Genomic DNA, 17742 nt, shown 5'->3' on the forward strand with positions numbered 1-17742 from the left:
AGTGAATATTATATAATACTCACTCTACGTGTATGAGGTTACAAGAACCTAAGGAAGGACTTAAATTCCGTGTTACTAATACCAGTAGCTGCTGGCAGGCAGGACACTTAATAATAGTGTATGATTAGTTTGGTGACAAAACTAACTTCACTTTCTTTAGAATTCACGGTGTAAAATGAACAATTATTTTTCGCCAAGGGTAACAGAAGGAAATTTATTGTAAATAGAAAGAAAAATAATGTTGAGTAGCTAGGAATTCCGTACTGGGTTACTTAATAAATATCAAATCCATTCTTTGATTCAGGGATGCAAATAAGTAACAAAATTTTACTAGTCCAATAAAAAAGCTATTAGCCCACATCTCACGATAGAAATCATTTACTTACTTTCGGTATGATATTAAATACTCGCCCGCACCGATAAACCACTCGCCCCCGGCCAATGGGAAAGTGGTTATTTGCATCCTTGCTTTAATTACTAGAAAAAATGATTAATTAGGTGGTTATTTAGTATTCCTGTTGCAGGTTATATAAATGACCATTATATTTTTCATTGTCAAAGATAAAATCCATTTATTAGTACGGGTATTTACCCGCGGAAATAAATACCCAGGTATTTTACATCCCTAGAAATACGGCGTGTACCGCCGTGTACCCTCGACTACAGCCCTGGAAATAAACCAAACATTAGCAATAGTTTGTGTATGTGTGTGCATGTTGAAAATAGCATAATTTGTACCCATTTTTGGCAAGGTGTATTTTTTGTAAAGAAAAAAGTGAAAAAATAGAATTATAGGCAATTAAACAAAACAAATGTGGTTGATACTTCCTTTAATATAGCTAAATTAATATTATCACAGGGGCCGCGGTGGCTCAGTGGTAGAGCGTTCATCTCTGGTGCTTGGGGGTTCCGGGTTCGATCCCAGCCCCCGCCAAGTGAACTTTGTGGTGGACAAACACCGTATGCGTGGGTTTTCTCGGGGTTCTCCCGTTTCCTCCCACTTCATTCCACCATTTCATTCATTTCTCATCTTCACCGTCTCCTTTAGCCTAACCGGCATAACCATGGGACGAAAAACTCAAATATTTCATTTCATTTTTAATATTATCACAGAACTTCTGTTATAGGAATTGGACAAACTAGGGAAAATTTGATAACAAACCGGAAAATTTTGAGGCAGTTGAGGGAAATTTTCTAAAGGAAACCTGCGAATACTGGTTACAATTCTTCTTTACTGATTTTTCTTGCTTATCTGCTTATCTACTTTCTAAGTTTATAAATAAATCACGAAACATTTGCACATTCAATGCAATCTTCTGGTGCTATATGTAGAAAGATGCAGCACTTCATTTTGTTATGAGTTGGCAACCGTACAAGAAAAGTGCGTGTGCGCCTGCGTGAAGCAGACGTCGTCGGCGACACTGAATGAAACCACAAAATTGAGTGTGCGGCTTCCTCCCATGTGCACTTCAGTATTGGCTTCAGTGTGTGTGGCATTAAGCGAAATTTGAAGACAAAACATCATGTCTGGCCGTGACCCAGCTACTGACCAATTAGTGGACTACAAAAAGAAAGTAGCCGTAAGTATTCTTCTATTTTATTTGTTTTTTACAAATACTTTGACAGCAGACGCCAATAATGCTGCGTGTTTTGTTTTTATTTGACACTCTTTTTAAAGAGAAGGTTCTATTTGTTTATTTATTACCGTATATGTACAGTATTTTGTTGAATTGGGTTTGTCCATAATACTTTGACAACGAAGTTTCATTTATAGTAGTTGATACTTAATAATACTTAAGATGTTTGATGAAAATATCTATCAACCTATTTGCCTTGCACTTCTGTTCGTAGGCGTGATCATATCTGAATTTTACTGAAATAGCACAACGCGTTTCTCAACAAATTCTCTAGGAAGAGCACTTCGATATTCCTAAATAATAGGAGTTCTAATCACACCTACCGTGTATGTATAATACTATAGCTTCTGTAAAAAGAGTTGCCACAAAACATTTCCAATGAGTGCGTACGAGAATGTTCAAAAATTCTCAAAACTGTGGGGGCAGTATATAAATATAAGCATGTAATTAGATTAGACCTCGTAACAAGATCGATCAACTCAAATATTGCTCTTAGGAGCAGGCATTTATTTGAAAAGGGTCCGAAGCTTTTGCGGGTCCAAGTTCAATCTGAGTACGGTATAAATTATATTAAAATTCACCCCTAAAATGAGACTAAATGTACAGAAATGCCTAGGGCACGGTGGCTAAGTGTTAGGTGGGCCCCTGGTTCAATTCCTGGCCAAATAAGTTTGTGATGGGCAACATAGCGTCCACTGGTTTCTCGGGGTCCATGGGTTTCCCCTCCATTCTCATTCCACCAATTCTATCATTGACTTGCCTTACTCATCCGTCTCCCTTAGCCTAACAGGCAATAATCGCAGGGCGTTAAACTAAAAGATTTCATTACAATTTTACAGAATAGTACAGATTTCGGAAGGGGGGGGGGAAGACCTCAGGACCCACCTATGTACGCCGTGCCTAATGAAATTGTGCTATTACGTTCAACTCTGGTTCCATCGTACGCCATATGAATGCTGGACAACATTATGTCCGTAGCAAAGTACGTATAAAGAGGTCCGTAGGGTTTCTCAGGGTTCTCTAGTTTTTCACATTCCACTAGTTACTTTTTATTTTGGGGGGCACGGTAGGTCAGTTGTAAAGCGCTTACCTCTGTCGCGTGGGGTCCCTGGTTCGATTCCTGACCAAAAGGGCTTGTGGTGGACAATCTAGTGCTCGTGGGTTTTTGCGGGTGCTCCTGTTTCCTCCCACTTTATCATTCCACCAATTCTTCCGTCATCATTCACTTGGTTTAATCGTAGTTTCCCTTAGCCTCTCAGACATTAGCGTGGGATGTTATACTGGAGTATTTAATTTCGTTTATTTTTTTAATAATTTTACATTCTTTCATGTTCATTACAAATCTTCCTTTAGACTAAGCTCTTTACTGGTCTAGTGCATGATGCGTGTGCCTTTAATGGATATGGTCTTGGGTTCGACTTCGGGTGCCCTTCTCGCTGGTCTAGCACGTGCGCCTTTGCAACGTGATCCTGAGTTCAATTCCCGGTAGGAGAGTACAAATAAAAAAATAATTACACTATCTACTTTCATTAATCTTTATCTCCTTTAGCCTGAAGGGCATAATTGTGGGTCGTTGAACTGTATAAAAGAAAAGTTTGATTCCCAGTGGAGAAGATAAATGTTTACTTTCACGATCATTCATTTTCATCAATTTCATTTACGATAACATTTGGGCGTGAAACTGAAACTAGTCACGTGTACACTACGTGAAAAAGTTTGGTTTGTATGCTCAAACATTTTCTCTATTTAAATCAGAAGTGTAGATTTATACCGCTTCTGGTTTTAAAAATGAAATGAAACCTTAGAGTTTTACGTCCCACGATTATGCCGGTTAGGCTAAAGGAGACGGTGATGAGAAATAAATGAATGGTGGAATAAAGAAAGTGGGAGGAAACGGGAGAACCCCGATAAAACCCGAGCACGGTGTTTGTCCACCACAAAGTCCACACGGCGCAAGCTGGGATCGAACCAGGGACCCAAAGCACCGGAGGTGAACGCTCTACCACTGAGCCACCGCGCCCCCTGCTTCTGGTTTTAGTAGTCAGATTAGAGTGGATATGGAATGTTGTCGAGATGCTTAATTGATTACAGGGAATCGCTTCTTAGCGTGTTAGTTTTCACGCCATAATCGACATTAAAACCAGAAGTAGTAGATTTATCATTTCCGCTTTAAATAAGGTTTGAGTGAGGAGACGCTGCCTAATCTCAGAACGCTAAATCGATCTCATGAAAACCAGTTCTTGCTATTTTTAGCGTTTTTATCGTTATCTATGTAGATCAGTATTGAAACAGGAAGTCTTAGTAAACCGGATTTCTACCATTTCCGGTTTTAGCAGAGACTTAAGGATGGAAATGGAATGTATTTTTGAGAAGTTAACGCGAATGCAGGAAACAGCTTCTTTTGAGTGCTGGCTGGCTTTACTACCGGATTTTTTAATTTTTTTTGTCATTCCATTTAGGCAAGAGGATAAGTACGGTTCATCGGTTTATTTACCTTTAGCTCGTAAAGTACCATTATAGTACTTAAAAGCTAAGCATGTGTAGATACCTGTACTGAAAGGAGACCTTCGGAAATTTGCATTCAAGATCACCTCGCATGTCTGCCTCAGAAATAGAAATGAGGGAATAGATTACTATTATTAAGTAGGTGTAAGTTTCATGTGTTGGTAAGATCTTAGATATTTTGGATTGTCCTTCTGAAGGTATGTAATTTCCGCACGAGTGTTGTATATTGTGTTTAGACTTAATGAACAATTATAATCAGACTAGAAATGTTGGAATTTATTTCCCACGATCAAATGCTACTGTAGTGAATTTTGAAATAGTCTTAAACTTTCGTACCGGTGCTTGATGTAGAAACTTGATAAATTTGTGTGGCGCAGGTTGTTTTGAAACTAATCACTTGTAGCTTATAATTTTGCATTTAACTTCTCTACTTCACTGAATAACAGGTGCTATTCATTCTATCGTAGATGAGCAATGGCTACATGGGGGGCATGTGCCAACAATTTTCCTTCCTAGGTTGCCGTGCTATCCTTGTAAGTATTCCTTAACATTGGCTGTGACACCACACAGACCTTACTTAAAAGGACAGCACAAAAAATGCACGTTTAGATGGGGCGTATCGGTGAAAGGAATTTAGATGCACCTTTGCCCTGCAGAACTCGGAGGTACGATTACTCAAATGTTCAGATTGATGTGAAATGTAGAAATGTTTGCTCCCCATTTGAAACACTGCATGTCTGAGCATGATGCATGGAATTTAGATATTCGAGAATGCGTAGAATTACTTTTGGTTAGATTACTAGACATCACTTATTCCGATGCGACTTCAAACAGAGAATCCCTTGACAGAAACATTTTGGTGCTTACTGCTTCCCGATCTGTTTTTGATACGAGTTTTTACTCTACAGTAACTGTAATGGAACATAACAAGTTGCAGCTTTATTTTAAACTGAAACACGCTCATTCTTAAGAGCCTGATATACTAAAAATAATAAGTTTACAATTTTTCTTTTGCTTGTTTTTCATAAGTGAAAGGAGATAATGAAATGCAATTTACCACAATCATAGATAATGCTATTCTACAACAAAAAAATATGAACCTGAAGGATTTTCGGTGTTGCCATCCATAGAAATTACAATGTTGCCAGAGCAACATTTCCCCCAAAATCTTAGTTAAGGGAGCGACTAGAGGAACGAACTCAACTGCATTTGATTGCGTATCATGTTTTCTTTGAATTCTGTGAACTATTTTTTTTTTAATAATAGCTGTATTTAGTTTGTAGTAAAATAGTTTTAAGTTATTAAAATTAAATATTATCCTTTAAACTAAGGGATATTTTGTTTCAAAGTACCCTGTTTCTTGTCTTAACTACGGATATTTCGATTTCGAAATGGTACTACAATAACTTTTGTAACACATTTTGTTTCATGTGTCTTCGATAAATAGGAGTGAAGAAATGGACTTCTTTGTAAACCCTTACGAAAACGCTTTAAATGTAGTTTAAAGGTTAAAGATAAATTACCTCCGTAGTTTAAAGGTTAAAGATTTACCCCCGTAGTTTAAAGGTTATTTAAAAAGTAGTTCACAAGATTCCAAGACATCATGATACGTCATCAAATGCAGTGGAGTTCGTTCCTCTAGTCGCTGCCTTAACTTAGATTTTGAGGGAGTTATTGTGGCAACACTAATTTCTATAGGTGGCAACACTGAAAATCCTTCAGGTTCATATTTTCTGTTGTAGAATAACATTTTCTATGATTGTGGTAAGTTGCATTTCATTATTTCCATTCAGTTACGAAAAGCAAGCAAAAGAAACATGGTAAATTTTATATTTTTAGTATGTCAGGCTCTAAATGCTTTCTTTCACTCAAATGCTAAATCAAAGCTGCAATGGTAGGAAGCGAAGCAGAGGGTAAATGGACTTGTTCGTTTTCTACTAATTCCACTTTAGTCTCAATGCTTGATCCATATAAATTAGATACCTGCAGATTGGGACAGTCGATGAGTTTTGAGAATTGTGAAAGTGGTTGATGGTAATGCTTATTCACATGAAATGTGCGTGAAGAAACTACTGTTTTCAACTTCATTTTTACTATCCATGGTATTGAAAGTTTCCTAGCATAAGAATAGCAGCTACTTCTATTAAAGCATTATGCTGTTTTGTCGGTGGACATTTTAATCGTCTAAAATAATAATCATAGACTGGCATTTAAGTCGGGCTATCACTGTGGCCATATAGTATGCAGACAGTTACGTTGCGAAGTGGAAAGCTCACTCTTGAAGCTGTAAAACTGTAACAAACTGTAAAAACTTCTTAGTTACATTATGCTGCTAAATGCGTTTCTTTCACTCACATTTCTTCACGTTTCTGGATTTTAGTTATCAGACACTCAGAGTAGTGCTTCCCCAAGTTTTCAGTACTATCTAGAGCTCATTCGTGGCTAAGCGGTTAGCGTACGCGCCTTTGGCGTGGGAGACCCGGGTTAGATTCCCGGCGGGAGCTCATGTGGTTCAGATTCCACGTTCATAAGTTGGTCCACGTATCATATAGCCTCGCTGCTGAACGGGACGTTAAACTAAAATCAACACAACTTAACTCAATACTATCTATTCCGTGGTATGCAAATCAAAGACTTCCTAGTTATATTTATTTGGTCTCGTGCATAGTTATCAGTAGCTAGCAAACTGGAACTGTAACCTTACAGAAATTAACAGCAAAGTCCACAAACCTGACTCTGAACTCGGTCTATCCTGTGAAACCGTTACCATCTATCCTAGTTTTGTTCTACTGGATAGATAATAAATCCAGTAAAATTATCGTAATCGGTCTTTCATTAATGTACACCTTGTCTCAAAAAGGTTGAGCGCATTCTTTACTGGTGTTTTGAGGCAATAATTTTCTAAGTTCAGCTTCGGGTATCTTCGGGAAAAAGTAAGCCAGGTTCGAACCTCCAAGCCAGCCTTTGCAATCGGGAAAAAGTTTGCAGATTTGTTTTTCTTCTTTTAAATATAATAAGACTTGTTACCAAGTGTTTAAAAAAGCAACATTGATTGAAATACTTAATGATACAATATTTCGAAACCTTTTTTTTAATGTCAGCACATGCTTGTTTGTCATTTAGCTCTCCATACGTAATGGAACATTTAAATACGTTAAAGAATCTTTCCATGTGTAAAAGAATGCTCAAAGTTAAGAAATAGAACATAATTATCGCCTGAGTACTAAAATAAAAGTCAAAATAGAACAGAAATAGCGTTTGTAATGGATATGAATGTCATAATTATCTTGAGATCCGTTATACATCGCTAGAAGCATAGTTCTAGAAGTCCTTGTGTTAGCTCATTGGTAAGCTGTCGGATTTCAAATCTTAAGGTTGAGAGTTCGAATCCCGTCTAGGTTAGTCCTTTTTTTAAAATTATATTTTCCGCAATGCATGAAAAATTATATAAAATAATTACATTAGAATACATAAGTTGTGTATATATAACATAATCATTGCAGAACATAGTAATTATTATGTTTAAAATATAACATCTGAGATAATTTTCACAGTAGGTCGGTATTATATATGAGGATGTAAATACAACTTAAGAAACTCGTTCAATAGCAATAAATAAGTTATGTAGTGTATTTATTTGCATCTATTTGTCATACAGATGTAACTTCTCATTATTCTCATTACAGCATGTCATTTACATTCGTGAAATACAATATATTCCTACGGATATAGAAAGTGTATAAACAGAGTATCCAAAGTCGTATCCTGCTTCAAGACATATAACTTTTCCCGATCCCCTTAACGTCACGGGAAGAAACACAAACTCTCTTTAGAACGGAATGTCGTTACTTAGTCTCATTCGAATACGTTGAATATGCTTTTGTATATTCATCTCTCTCTCTCTCTCTCTCTTTCGCTTTGTTTATGTGTGTGTGTGTGTGTTGCGGAATATCCCAAGTTGAATACAACATTTGCCAAGTATATGAGCATCATTGTCATCGAATACCAGAAATTGAAAGTCGTGTTTCTTCAGGTTGGGTTTGCGTGTTCATGTTAGCTCACTGGTAGAGTACGGACTTGCCAATAAAGAGGTCTTGAGTTCAAAGCCTACAGCTAATTATCATTCTTTTGTTAGTAGGATTGCACAGAAATCGGATACAAGGAGTGGTTTACTTCTAGAAATATTTTCAGAAGCGTTTAGGTAGCCCTGAAAAGGGCTGTTTTCGGGAGTTAAGGCGGGGACATTAATATTGTGTCCAAGACCCTTCTGAATTTATTACACGCTCCATTCTTTTGGGCATGGAATCTATTACATGGGTGACAAATCTATCTCCTTCCCCTACCTCCAGCCATGCTTCGGAAACAAGATGCCACAGGTCATCCTGAGTTCTTGATGGATCTGCCTCAGACCAACTTTCCCTTAGAGTACGCTTCACTTCTGCCCACATATTTTCCATGAGATTGAGGTCTGCTCCACGAGCGGCCAGTCGATTAAATCAATCTCAGGGTGCCCTGCGAACCATTCCTGAATCACACGGGAAGTATGTATTGGCGACTGGTATTGCTGGAACTGAATTACACCATCAGGCTGAAATACTCGTACAGATAGCACCATGATATTACTGATAATGTCTAAGTACTGAGCATTGTCCAGATGTCCTTCAATTCTATGAAGCTGTCCTGCTCCGCGACTGGAAATCCAACCCCAACATAAAATAGATACATGGCCACTGCGATTGCAAGCAGCCACATATCCATGGTCATATCGGGTGCCTCTCGGACGATACACCAAACGGCGTCCCCCCTTTGATGTTGTGAATATGGATTCATCTGAGAAAACTACGTTTTCCCAATTGAGACCCACATTCGCCTGTGCAAACGCGAGACGGTAAATTTTGTGGTCGTCTGAGAGTTTTTCCTTCACGGCAGCAACACGGCCACGTAACCCAGCATGACGAAGCCTTCGCAGAGCTGTATGCTTTCTACCAGGAAAGAAAGAAACTTCCCTTAGCTGTCTAGACGTCCTTGGTGGGTCTAACCGGGCTTCGTTTACTAATCTCGCATCTTGGGCTTCGGTTGACACATGCGGATGACCAGGAGATCGTAAATTATCAGTCTGACCTGTAGCACCATATTTCCGAATCCATCGCCTTCCTGTAGAGGCCGGGACACCTACTCGCCTGCTAGCTGCAGTTGCAGAATAACCTTCCAACTCCCATAAAGTAATTACTGCTGTACGTCTATCCATAGTTACCAATGTTCTGAGCTGTGAGAAGGAAGCAATAGGTAGGTAAAAGCTAGTACCTGACGTGTGATTGGTTACTTGCACGACACGCCTATTGTGGGGAACAGCGTTGCCAGATCTAGCATAATGATGCTAGATCTAGCATAATTTGCATGTCTCTAGCATCTAGCATCTTGCTTTTAGCATCCTGCCCAAATCTAGCACAATTTCAGCAAGTTTATCAGAAAGCCGTAAAACCTGGAGATGAGAAAGAAGTTGGTCGTGGGAAGAAAAAGAACGGCAGAAATGTATCCTCTTCCATTGATTCATACAGTCGGTAAACCATACAGGCAGTCTTATTTTCCGAAGTAAGTTCCAAACGTCTTTGGGATTTTTTGTGGCTCCACCCAGGGTTTTCTAATCCTTTAACTCCGAGGCATGGGCGGAGCTATGGGGGCCATTCTCCCCCCAACTTTTTGACAACTTCACCATCTTTATTTCTGACTTCATGATCATATTTATTCCTGAAATGACAGCTCCGAGACCGACCAAAAATCTGCCCCCCCCCCCAGCAGACGATTCCCAACTCCCCTTATGCTGCGAAGTAATTTTCTTTCAAAATATGTAAACAAAAACTTTGCATTCATTTATACGATATATACGCCATTGAGTCTGGCAACGACTGCATTAATTTAGCTGAGTTAAAATTTTGGTGCGTGAAGTATTGCATTCTTGCTCTCTGTGTATTTTAAGTTACGTTATCGTATCTCAACTTCGTTTTTTTAAACTCCTGAATTAGTAATTATGAGGATCTAGCATAATTTGACCGAATCTAGCATAAGTTCTATCAGGTTTTGAAATAATTCCGAGCTGTGAGTCTGGCAACGCTGGTGGGGAACGACTTGGTCAACGACTCGCGAAAGAAATCTGAAAATGGTGTGCCGTAATAATAATATCAAAAACAGTTTTTATAAAGGAATATTAATACATACGAAAAGCTGTTTAAAGAATGAATTGTTATACTGACTTTACACGTATAAAAACATATACCATATACCAAACAGATTGAGCGATATGATGATAGCTGTTTTGAGACACTCTTTCGAAGTCCAACTTCGGGTATCTTCGGAAAACAGTAAACTAAAGCTGCTGGTTCGAACCTCCAAAGCCAACCTTAGTAATCGGGAAACGATGTACAGATATGTTTTTCCTTCTGTTAAATATAATAAGACATGTTGAAATGGTATTAAGTGTAGAAAAAAGTAACATTGAAATACTTAATGATACAATATTTCGAGACTATGTATTCACACTCTCGTTTCGTCATTGTGATTTCCATACGGAAAAGAGCATTTCCGTATGAGCTCAGTTATATTTCAGAAGCAGCTTCCGAAAAGCGGTCATGTTAGCTCAGTGGTACACCACCGAGCGTTTAAATCGTGAGTTCGATACCCGTTCAGGTGAAATTCTTTTATGATATTCTACTTTCCTCAATGCATGAAAATTATGTAAGATAGTTACATTACAATTCATCAGTTGTATATATCAGTTGAATATATATATTCATATCATCAGTTGTATATATCAGTTGAATATATATATTCATATCATTTCACGACATAAGTAATTCTTATCTTTAAAATATAACATCTGAGGTATTGACAGAACGTCGGTGTGTTATGTGTGAATATTGAATACAAATTTAAAAAATCGTGTAATAGCAATAAATAAGTTATGTAATGTATTAATTTGCAGCTACTTTCATCGCAGATAACTTCTCAATATTCGCATTACAGCATTTAGGTAGAGCATATCGAAAATCGGATCGTGGTCCAAGACAAAAAACTAGCTAGCCCCAAACTGTCACGTAAGAAATTCGCGAATCGCAAAAGTAAAGTGAAGAGATTGAGAGCGGTAATTCCTTAATCGCTCTCTCTCAACTCTCTCTTATCTGCATTAATACACATAAAAGTGTATGTATGTATGTTCCAACATAACTCATGTATGCCTAGGGCAGGGTTTCTCAACCTGGGAGTCGCGGCCCCTAGGGGATCGCGAAGATAGGCGGAAGAGATAAATATAGTTAGAATCTAATACCAGAAATTATTTTTAAATATTATTTTTAATTTTGTTCTGATAGGCATACTTTTGTTTTTTATACACACTGTAAAGAACAATAAAAAATAAGTCTACTGAACATTTTCAAAGGGTGTAGAATTCGTGTTACTATTCGGTTCAAAGTCTTGTCGTCGCGAATTCTGTCGAGAAATTTGAAGCTTAAAATATACAAAACGATAATCATGCCTGTTGTTCTGTATGGTTGCGAAACATGGTCGCTTACTTTGAGGGAAGAACATAGACTGAAAGTATTTGAGAACAAGATCCTTAGACGAATATTCGGACCCAAGAGGAACGGGAATGGGGAATGGCGGAAACTTCATAACGAGGAACTACATAATTTATACGGTTTACCCAACATTGTTAGGGTCGTCAAGTCTAGAAGGCTTAGGTGGGCAGGTCATGTAGCTAGAATGGAAGAAAGTAGAAACGCTTTCAAAATCTTGACTGGAAGACCAATCGGAAAACGACCATTAAGAAGACCTAGGCGCAGATGGGAGGACAATATTAAGATGGATTTCGCTGAGATACGAATACAAAGTAGAAACTGGATCCAATTGGCTAAGAATAGAAGTCAGTGTAGAGCTTTTGTGAACGCGGCATTGAACCTCCGGGTTCCATAGGCCATAGAGTTAGTTAGTTAGTAGAGTTGTTTAAAAATGAATTTAAATCAAAGAGGTATGATATAAAACTAATGAGAACTGTATATAGAAATACTAGAAAAATACACATGCAACAAAACCTGCACATTGAAATACAATTAAAATTAAAACCTAATGAGACACCTAAGCATGGTGTAATTTCACTAGTTCAGCAATGTCCGGTTCAATCTTCATGACGAACATTATCAAGCCATTTTCAACTGATAAGCGATTTCTTATCTTTGTTTTAATGTTTACCATAAAAAACACACTTTCGCACAAGTACGATATAGCAAATGGAATTATTACTTTTAAAGCAGCAATCCCCAGACCAGGATATTCTTCTCTCCTCATCAGGCAGAACTTGTCCAAATCTTCGTTACAAAAAACCAGTTGCAAAGACTTGTCGCATGATCATTCTATTATTTGGTCTTGAAGTTGTGGGCTTAGATCGGATACGTTAATGGCCTCTTCAATGAAGGAGTTTAACATCCATCTTGAACCAGCACCTTCGTCGTTGGGAATATAGATATTACAGTTACTGTATCCACTGTCAGTGCCGGGCGCCGAAAAAAGGGGCCACACATTTCGGAGGAAGTGTGTTACTCATGTTAGGAAAGTGCATGTGCACATGTGTAAAATGGAAGGAAAAACGTAATAAAATGTGCTCAAAATTAAGGAAAGGTAGGGCTTATTTTGAAAATGTTATTGAGCTTCGTGCCAACCATGGTGGCGCTTCGTAGCTAGTCTGTCGACGTCACTCATATATACGGTGACATCGTACTATACTCTCGCCCCGGGCGCTGATTTTCCATGGCACTGTTCACTATAAACAAAAACATGGATTCTACTATTATAGAAATAGGTATGTTAAAAATCCCACACAAGCTTATTATAAAACAAATTATAAAAGGGTCGCTGGCAAGAGCGTGTGATAAAAGGGGATCGTGATAGGAATTAGATTGAGAATCACTGGCCTAGAGTAATTTTAACCACATTTCTTATAGTTTCGAAAAGAGTGCTGTCGGGTTACCTATGGTGAATGGGAGGGGTATACATATAAAAGATTGGTAGAAAATGATCGATATTAGATTCATAGTTTTCGGGGTCGCTTAGATAAATAGTGAGACTTTCAATTTCGCTTAACTCCGATTAAGCTCTCATTAGTAGGGATGGGCACGAACGACTTTTCTTTGAAACTCGACTCGACTCGAAACAGACATCTTTGAGGTCTACTCTTGGACTCGGCGCGAAAAATATCTTCCAACTCTACTCGGATTAGAGTCAAGTCGAACCAAAACGAGCAAAATCCTGTGTGTAGTCCTACCTGGACAATACATAGACAATAATTATTCTATCATCAATTATACTACTATTACTACAAATAATAATAATAATAATAATAATAATAATAATAATAATAATAATAATAACAATAATAATAATAATACTTATTATTATTATTATTATGACAACACCGTGTACAAACATGAACAATAGATGGTTAGTAAAGGAATACTAAAAGCTAGTTGACTGCCGACGTCGGTAGTCATGAACTCTACAAGGCAAAGACATCGTTCATTACTCTAAGCTGTAAGCGTCGGTGGACTACAGATGGTCAACTATTGACCTCTCACCAGAAATTGGTGGCCCCGCAGCGACGATCCGTGGTGGCCCAAGTTCCATTTTGAAAACTTTACTACCAGCAGCAGAGACGCGATGAAACGCCAACGAACCACAAAATTACTCTCCCAAAATGTCAAAATGCCTATATGTGTGATTTGTTTATATTTAGGTGAATCAAAAAACACAAAACAAATACCCGGGGTGGACGCAAACTATCAATATTACGATTACTAGCACGTGTTCTTCTGACTTCCCCACGGAAACGATCATAAAAAGCTTGGTTGTTGAAGGATAAATCATTGACGTCTTAATTTAGCCAATCAGACAAACCCCTACATCTCGAGTTCTAGAAGGTGATACCGTGAACCGTTTCAGATTTATTGCTTCCTGGTGGAGTACTACCCATGAGCAAAATTTGAGCATAATAGCCGACATGCATCTTCGGTGCCTCTTATCTTTAGTACAATTTTAACCAGAGATGATGTGGGTCAATGAAAATTTGATCCACGACCCACCATGACCCACTATCACCTACCACCCAAATGCCCCATTGGCCCACTCTGATCCATCAACCATCGTGATCCATTCTTACCCACCACCAACTATGAACCACTCTGAACCATTGTGACCAACTCCGACCCACCAAAACCCATCGACATCAACTCTGACCGATGGCCCACGTCCTCCTCTCCATTGGCTAAAGAGGTTACACTTGTAATAAAACAAGACTGTGAAATTATCACTTATCGGAGTTTGAATTTCTACCGTTAATGGCTCAAGCACCTCTCTGTTACAATACTGGTGGGTCTGACCTTTACGATATATAATGGCAAAGTGTTTCTCGTCTTCCAAATTAAAATGAATTTAAATTTATCATATATAATTATTTCTTTGTTGCCTTACATTTCAGTAGAAAATAGGGTGAAATTTGAAAGTTTCAAATCAAGGAAAAGTAGACCAACGTAAAAAAAAAAAAAAAAAAAAAGAGAGAGAGAGAGAGAGAGAGAGAGAGAGAGAGAGAGAGAAACTAATTTTCTATATAATTAAGCATGCCGTACTAATTGAAAATGCCCATGTAATTAAGTTTAGAATACAAATTTTATGGCCATTTTTCTCTAACTTTATGGCTTGATTGCCTTATGCTCGGAACGCTCCATATATTAAACACCAGCTTCAGCAATTATAAATAGAAAGCAGTGGGTATAAAATTCAAAAAGAACTTTAATTTGCATTACTCAATTTGTTTCTCAACTAATATCAATCGTTTTCGATTATTTTTACAAATCAACCCACTACCAATTTCCAATATATAGAAAATGTACCCCCGTCCCCCCGCTCATAAAAGATAATTTTTAAAAATGCCAGGACATATTCTCTTTATTTTTAATAAAGAGTTATATGCTGAATTTCAGCTCTCAGTTGAACGGCTTGTGAGATACTCAATTTTTCGCTCATGTGGTTCGGATTCCACGTTAATCAGTAGGTCCACGTCTCATATAGCCTCGCTGCTGAAAGGGACGCTAAACTAAACTCAACTCAACTCAATTTTTCGCAAAAATTCGGACTTCTACTCCCCCTAAGGATATGTATTATAATGAAAGTGACACGCGTATGATAACTTCCCAGTTGGGATTGAAGCCTGATTATATACCAAACGTCAATTTATTTGACTTTGCAATTTGACCGTGATGATTACGGAGACATAGTTACTTTCAATTTTTTATGATACATATCCTTATTTCATATGTTACAGATGATTCAAAAATACTTTTTCAAGCAGTTAGCTCCTCTAGAATCTCACAGGCTGCATCCCAAAATCCAACTCCTACTATCCTATGACAATCCAAAAGTGACTGAACTGTTTTTATTAGGAACAAATGACAAAAGAAAAATGGAGATCTTGAAAGTAAAATGTAGAAAAGCTCGGTGCCCCCAATAACTACATATTTCTCCGCCCCTTCATCCCGAACTTAAAAATAAAACTTAATTCGAATATGGTTAATTAGTGAATTTATTACAGTTAAATTCCACTCACTACATGCTACAGCTACAACTATGTAACAAAAAATAACAACTGTGAAACATGTTCTGAATTACTATTAGATTTCTTACGCTATTATTAAACATATTAGAATAGTAAAAGAGGATTGTTCGTGAAATAGTATATTTGCTCTTGATTTATAACTTTTTCATACGGAAAAAAATAAAATATTATTCAAGTTTTAAACTTTGCACTCTGCAAATATGTTGCCCTCTAGGCAATGGGACTAATGTGAAATGTGGACTATTGTTGACTAATGGGAAATGCTGCACTGTTAGCGGCGCTGAAAACTTACAATTCGATTCTAATATCGAATGATTTCGATATCTTTATGTCGCTACGTAACCACCCTGGGTGCTAATGGGAGCTTAGTTGGACTTGAATTGAAAGTAGAACCATTCACCTAAGCGACCACGAAACTATGGATTCGATACTAATATCGACCCGTTTCTAGCATTTTTGATATGTATCCCGACAGTACTCTTTTTCCAGACTGTAAGAAATATAGTTAAAATTGCTCTAGATATATCAGAATTATGTTGAAATACACACATAAATCCACTTTTATATTCTGTATAAATAGAGAGTGAACGAGCGAGCGAGCGAGAGAGGGCGACTGAAGGCATCACGACTTCCACATTGCAAAAGCATATATCAGGAATTGAATTGAAAATCTATGTAAAGACTTTCTGCTGTGGCATGCTTCATAAGGACAATTCCAGTCTGCTCACGTGACCTTTGGGGTTCATGAATTTTTTTGTGAGCGTTCCGACTTTGGATTCTCTGTTTATACCTTCTGTTTATGCATCGAATAACTTTTCAAGAACATAAATGACATTCTGTATTATGAATGTTGAGAATTACCCTCTATATGACAAATAGCTGCAAATAAATATACTACATGATTTATTTATTGCTATTGAACGAGTTTCTTAAGTTGTATTTACATCCTCATATATAATACCGACCTACTGTGAAAATTATCTCAGATGTTATATTTTAAACATAATAATTACTATGTTCTGCAATGATTATGTTATATATACACAACTTATGTATTCTAATGTAATTATTTTATATAATTTTTCATGCATTGCGGAAAATATAATTTTAAAAAAAGGACTAACCTAGACGGGATTCGAACTCTCAACCTTAAGATTTGAAATCCGACAGCTTACCAATGAGCTAACACAAGGACTTCTAGAACTATGCTTCTAGCGATGTATAACGGATCTCAAGATAATTATGACATTCATATCCATTACAAACGCTATTTCTGTTCTACTTTGACTTTTATTTTAGTACTCAGGCGATAATTATGTTTTATTTCTTAACTTTGAGCATTCTTTTACATATGGAAAGATTCTTTAACGTATTTAAATGTTCCATTACGTATGGAGAGCTAAATGACAAACAAGCATGTGCTGACATTTAAAAAAAAAAGGTTTCGAAACATTGTATCATTAAGTATTTCAATCAATGTTGCTTTTTTAAACACTTGGTAACAAGTCTTATTATATTTAAAAGAAGAAAAACAAATCTGCAAACTTTTTCCCGATTGCAAAGGCTGGCTTGGAGGTTCGAACCTGGCTTACTTTTTCCCGAAGATACCCGAAGCTGGACTTAGAAAATTATTGCCTCAAAACACCAGTAAAGAATGCGCTCAACCTTTTTGAGACAAGGTGTACAGTTTCCAAGTTCAGTCATCTACGGCTAGTTAGTGAGGGGGAAGGGGGGATGTTCCTTTACACATACACAAATTTACTACACTATACCAAACACTACATTTTCTAAATATTTACTAAAAGACTTAAAATTAGATATGAGATACTTCTTTGTCAGATATTAATTTCTGCGAAAAAACTTTAAAATTACCAATAAGAGATCGGTAAAGTACGTGTCTTTATGGCATTAAATATAGTATTTAAGTTGTATCATTATTCTTATAAC

General features: G+C 37.3%; 1 protein-coding gene across 1 annotated transcript in view; it reads left to right on the forward strand.

The window, feature by feature from the left end:
- The first annotated feature begins 1422 nt into the window (after positions 1–1422).
- The window catches only part of LOC145662311 (catalase-like), an 89501-nt gene continuing 73181 nt past the window's right edge, over positions 1423–17742 (forward strand). The window contains exon 1 of the mRNA XM_081727757.1: positions 1423–1580. Coding sequence (XP_081583883.1) covers positions 1524–1580 — 57 coding nt within the window. The 5' untranslated portion in view covers positions 1423–1523. The remainder of the gene's footprint in view (positions 1581–17742) is intronic.

The sequence above is a fragment of the Thermobia domestica genome, chromosome 10, assembly GCF_964235325.1.
Source record: "Thermobia domestica chromosome 10, izTheDome1.hap1.1, whole genome shotgun sequence".
NCBI classification, from domain to species: domain Eukaryota; kingdom Metazoa; phylum Arthropoda; class Insecta; order Zygentoma; family Lepismatidae; genus Thermobia; species Thermobia domestica.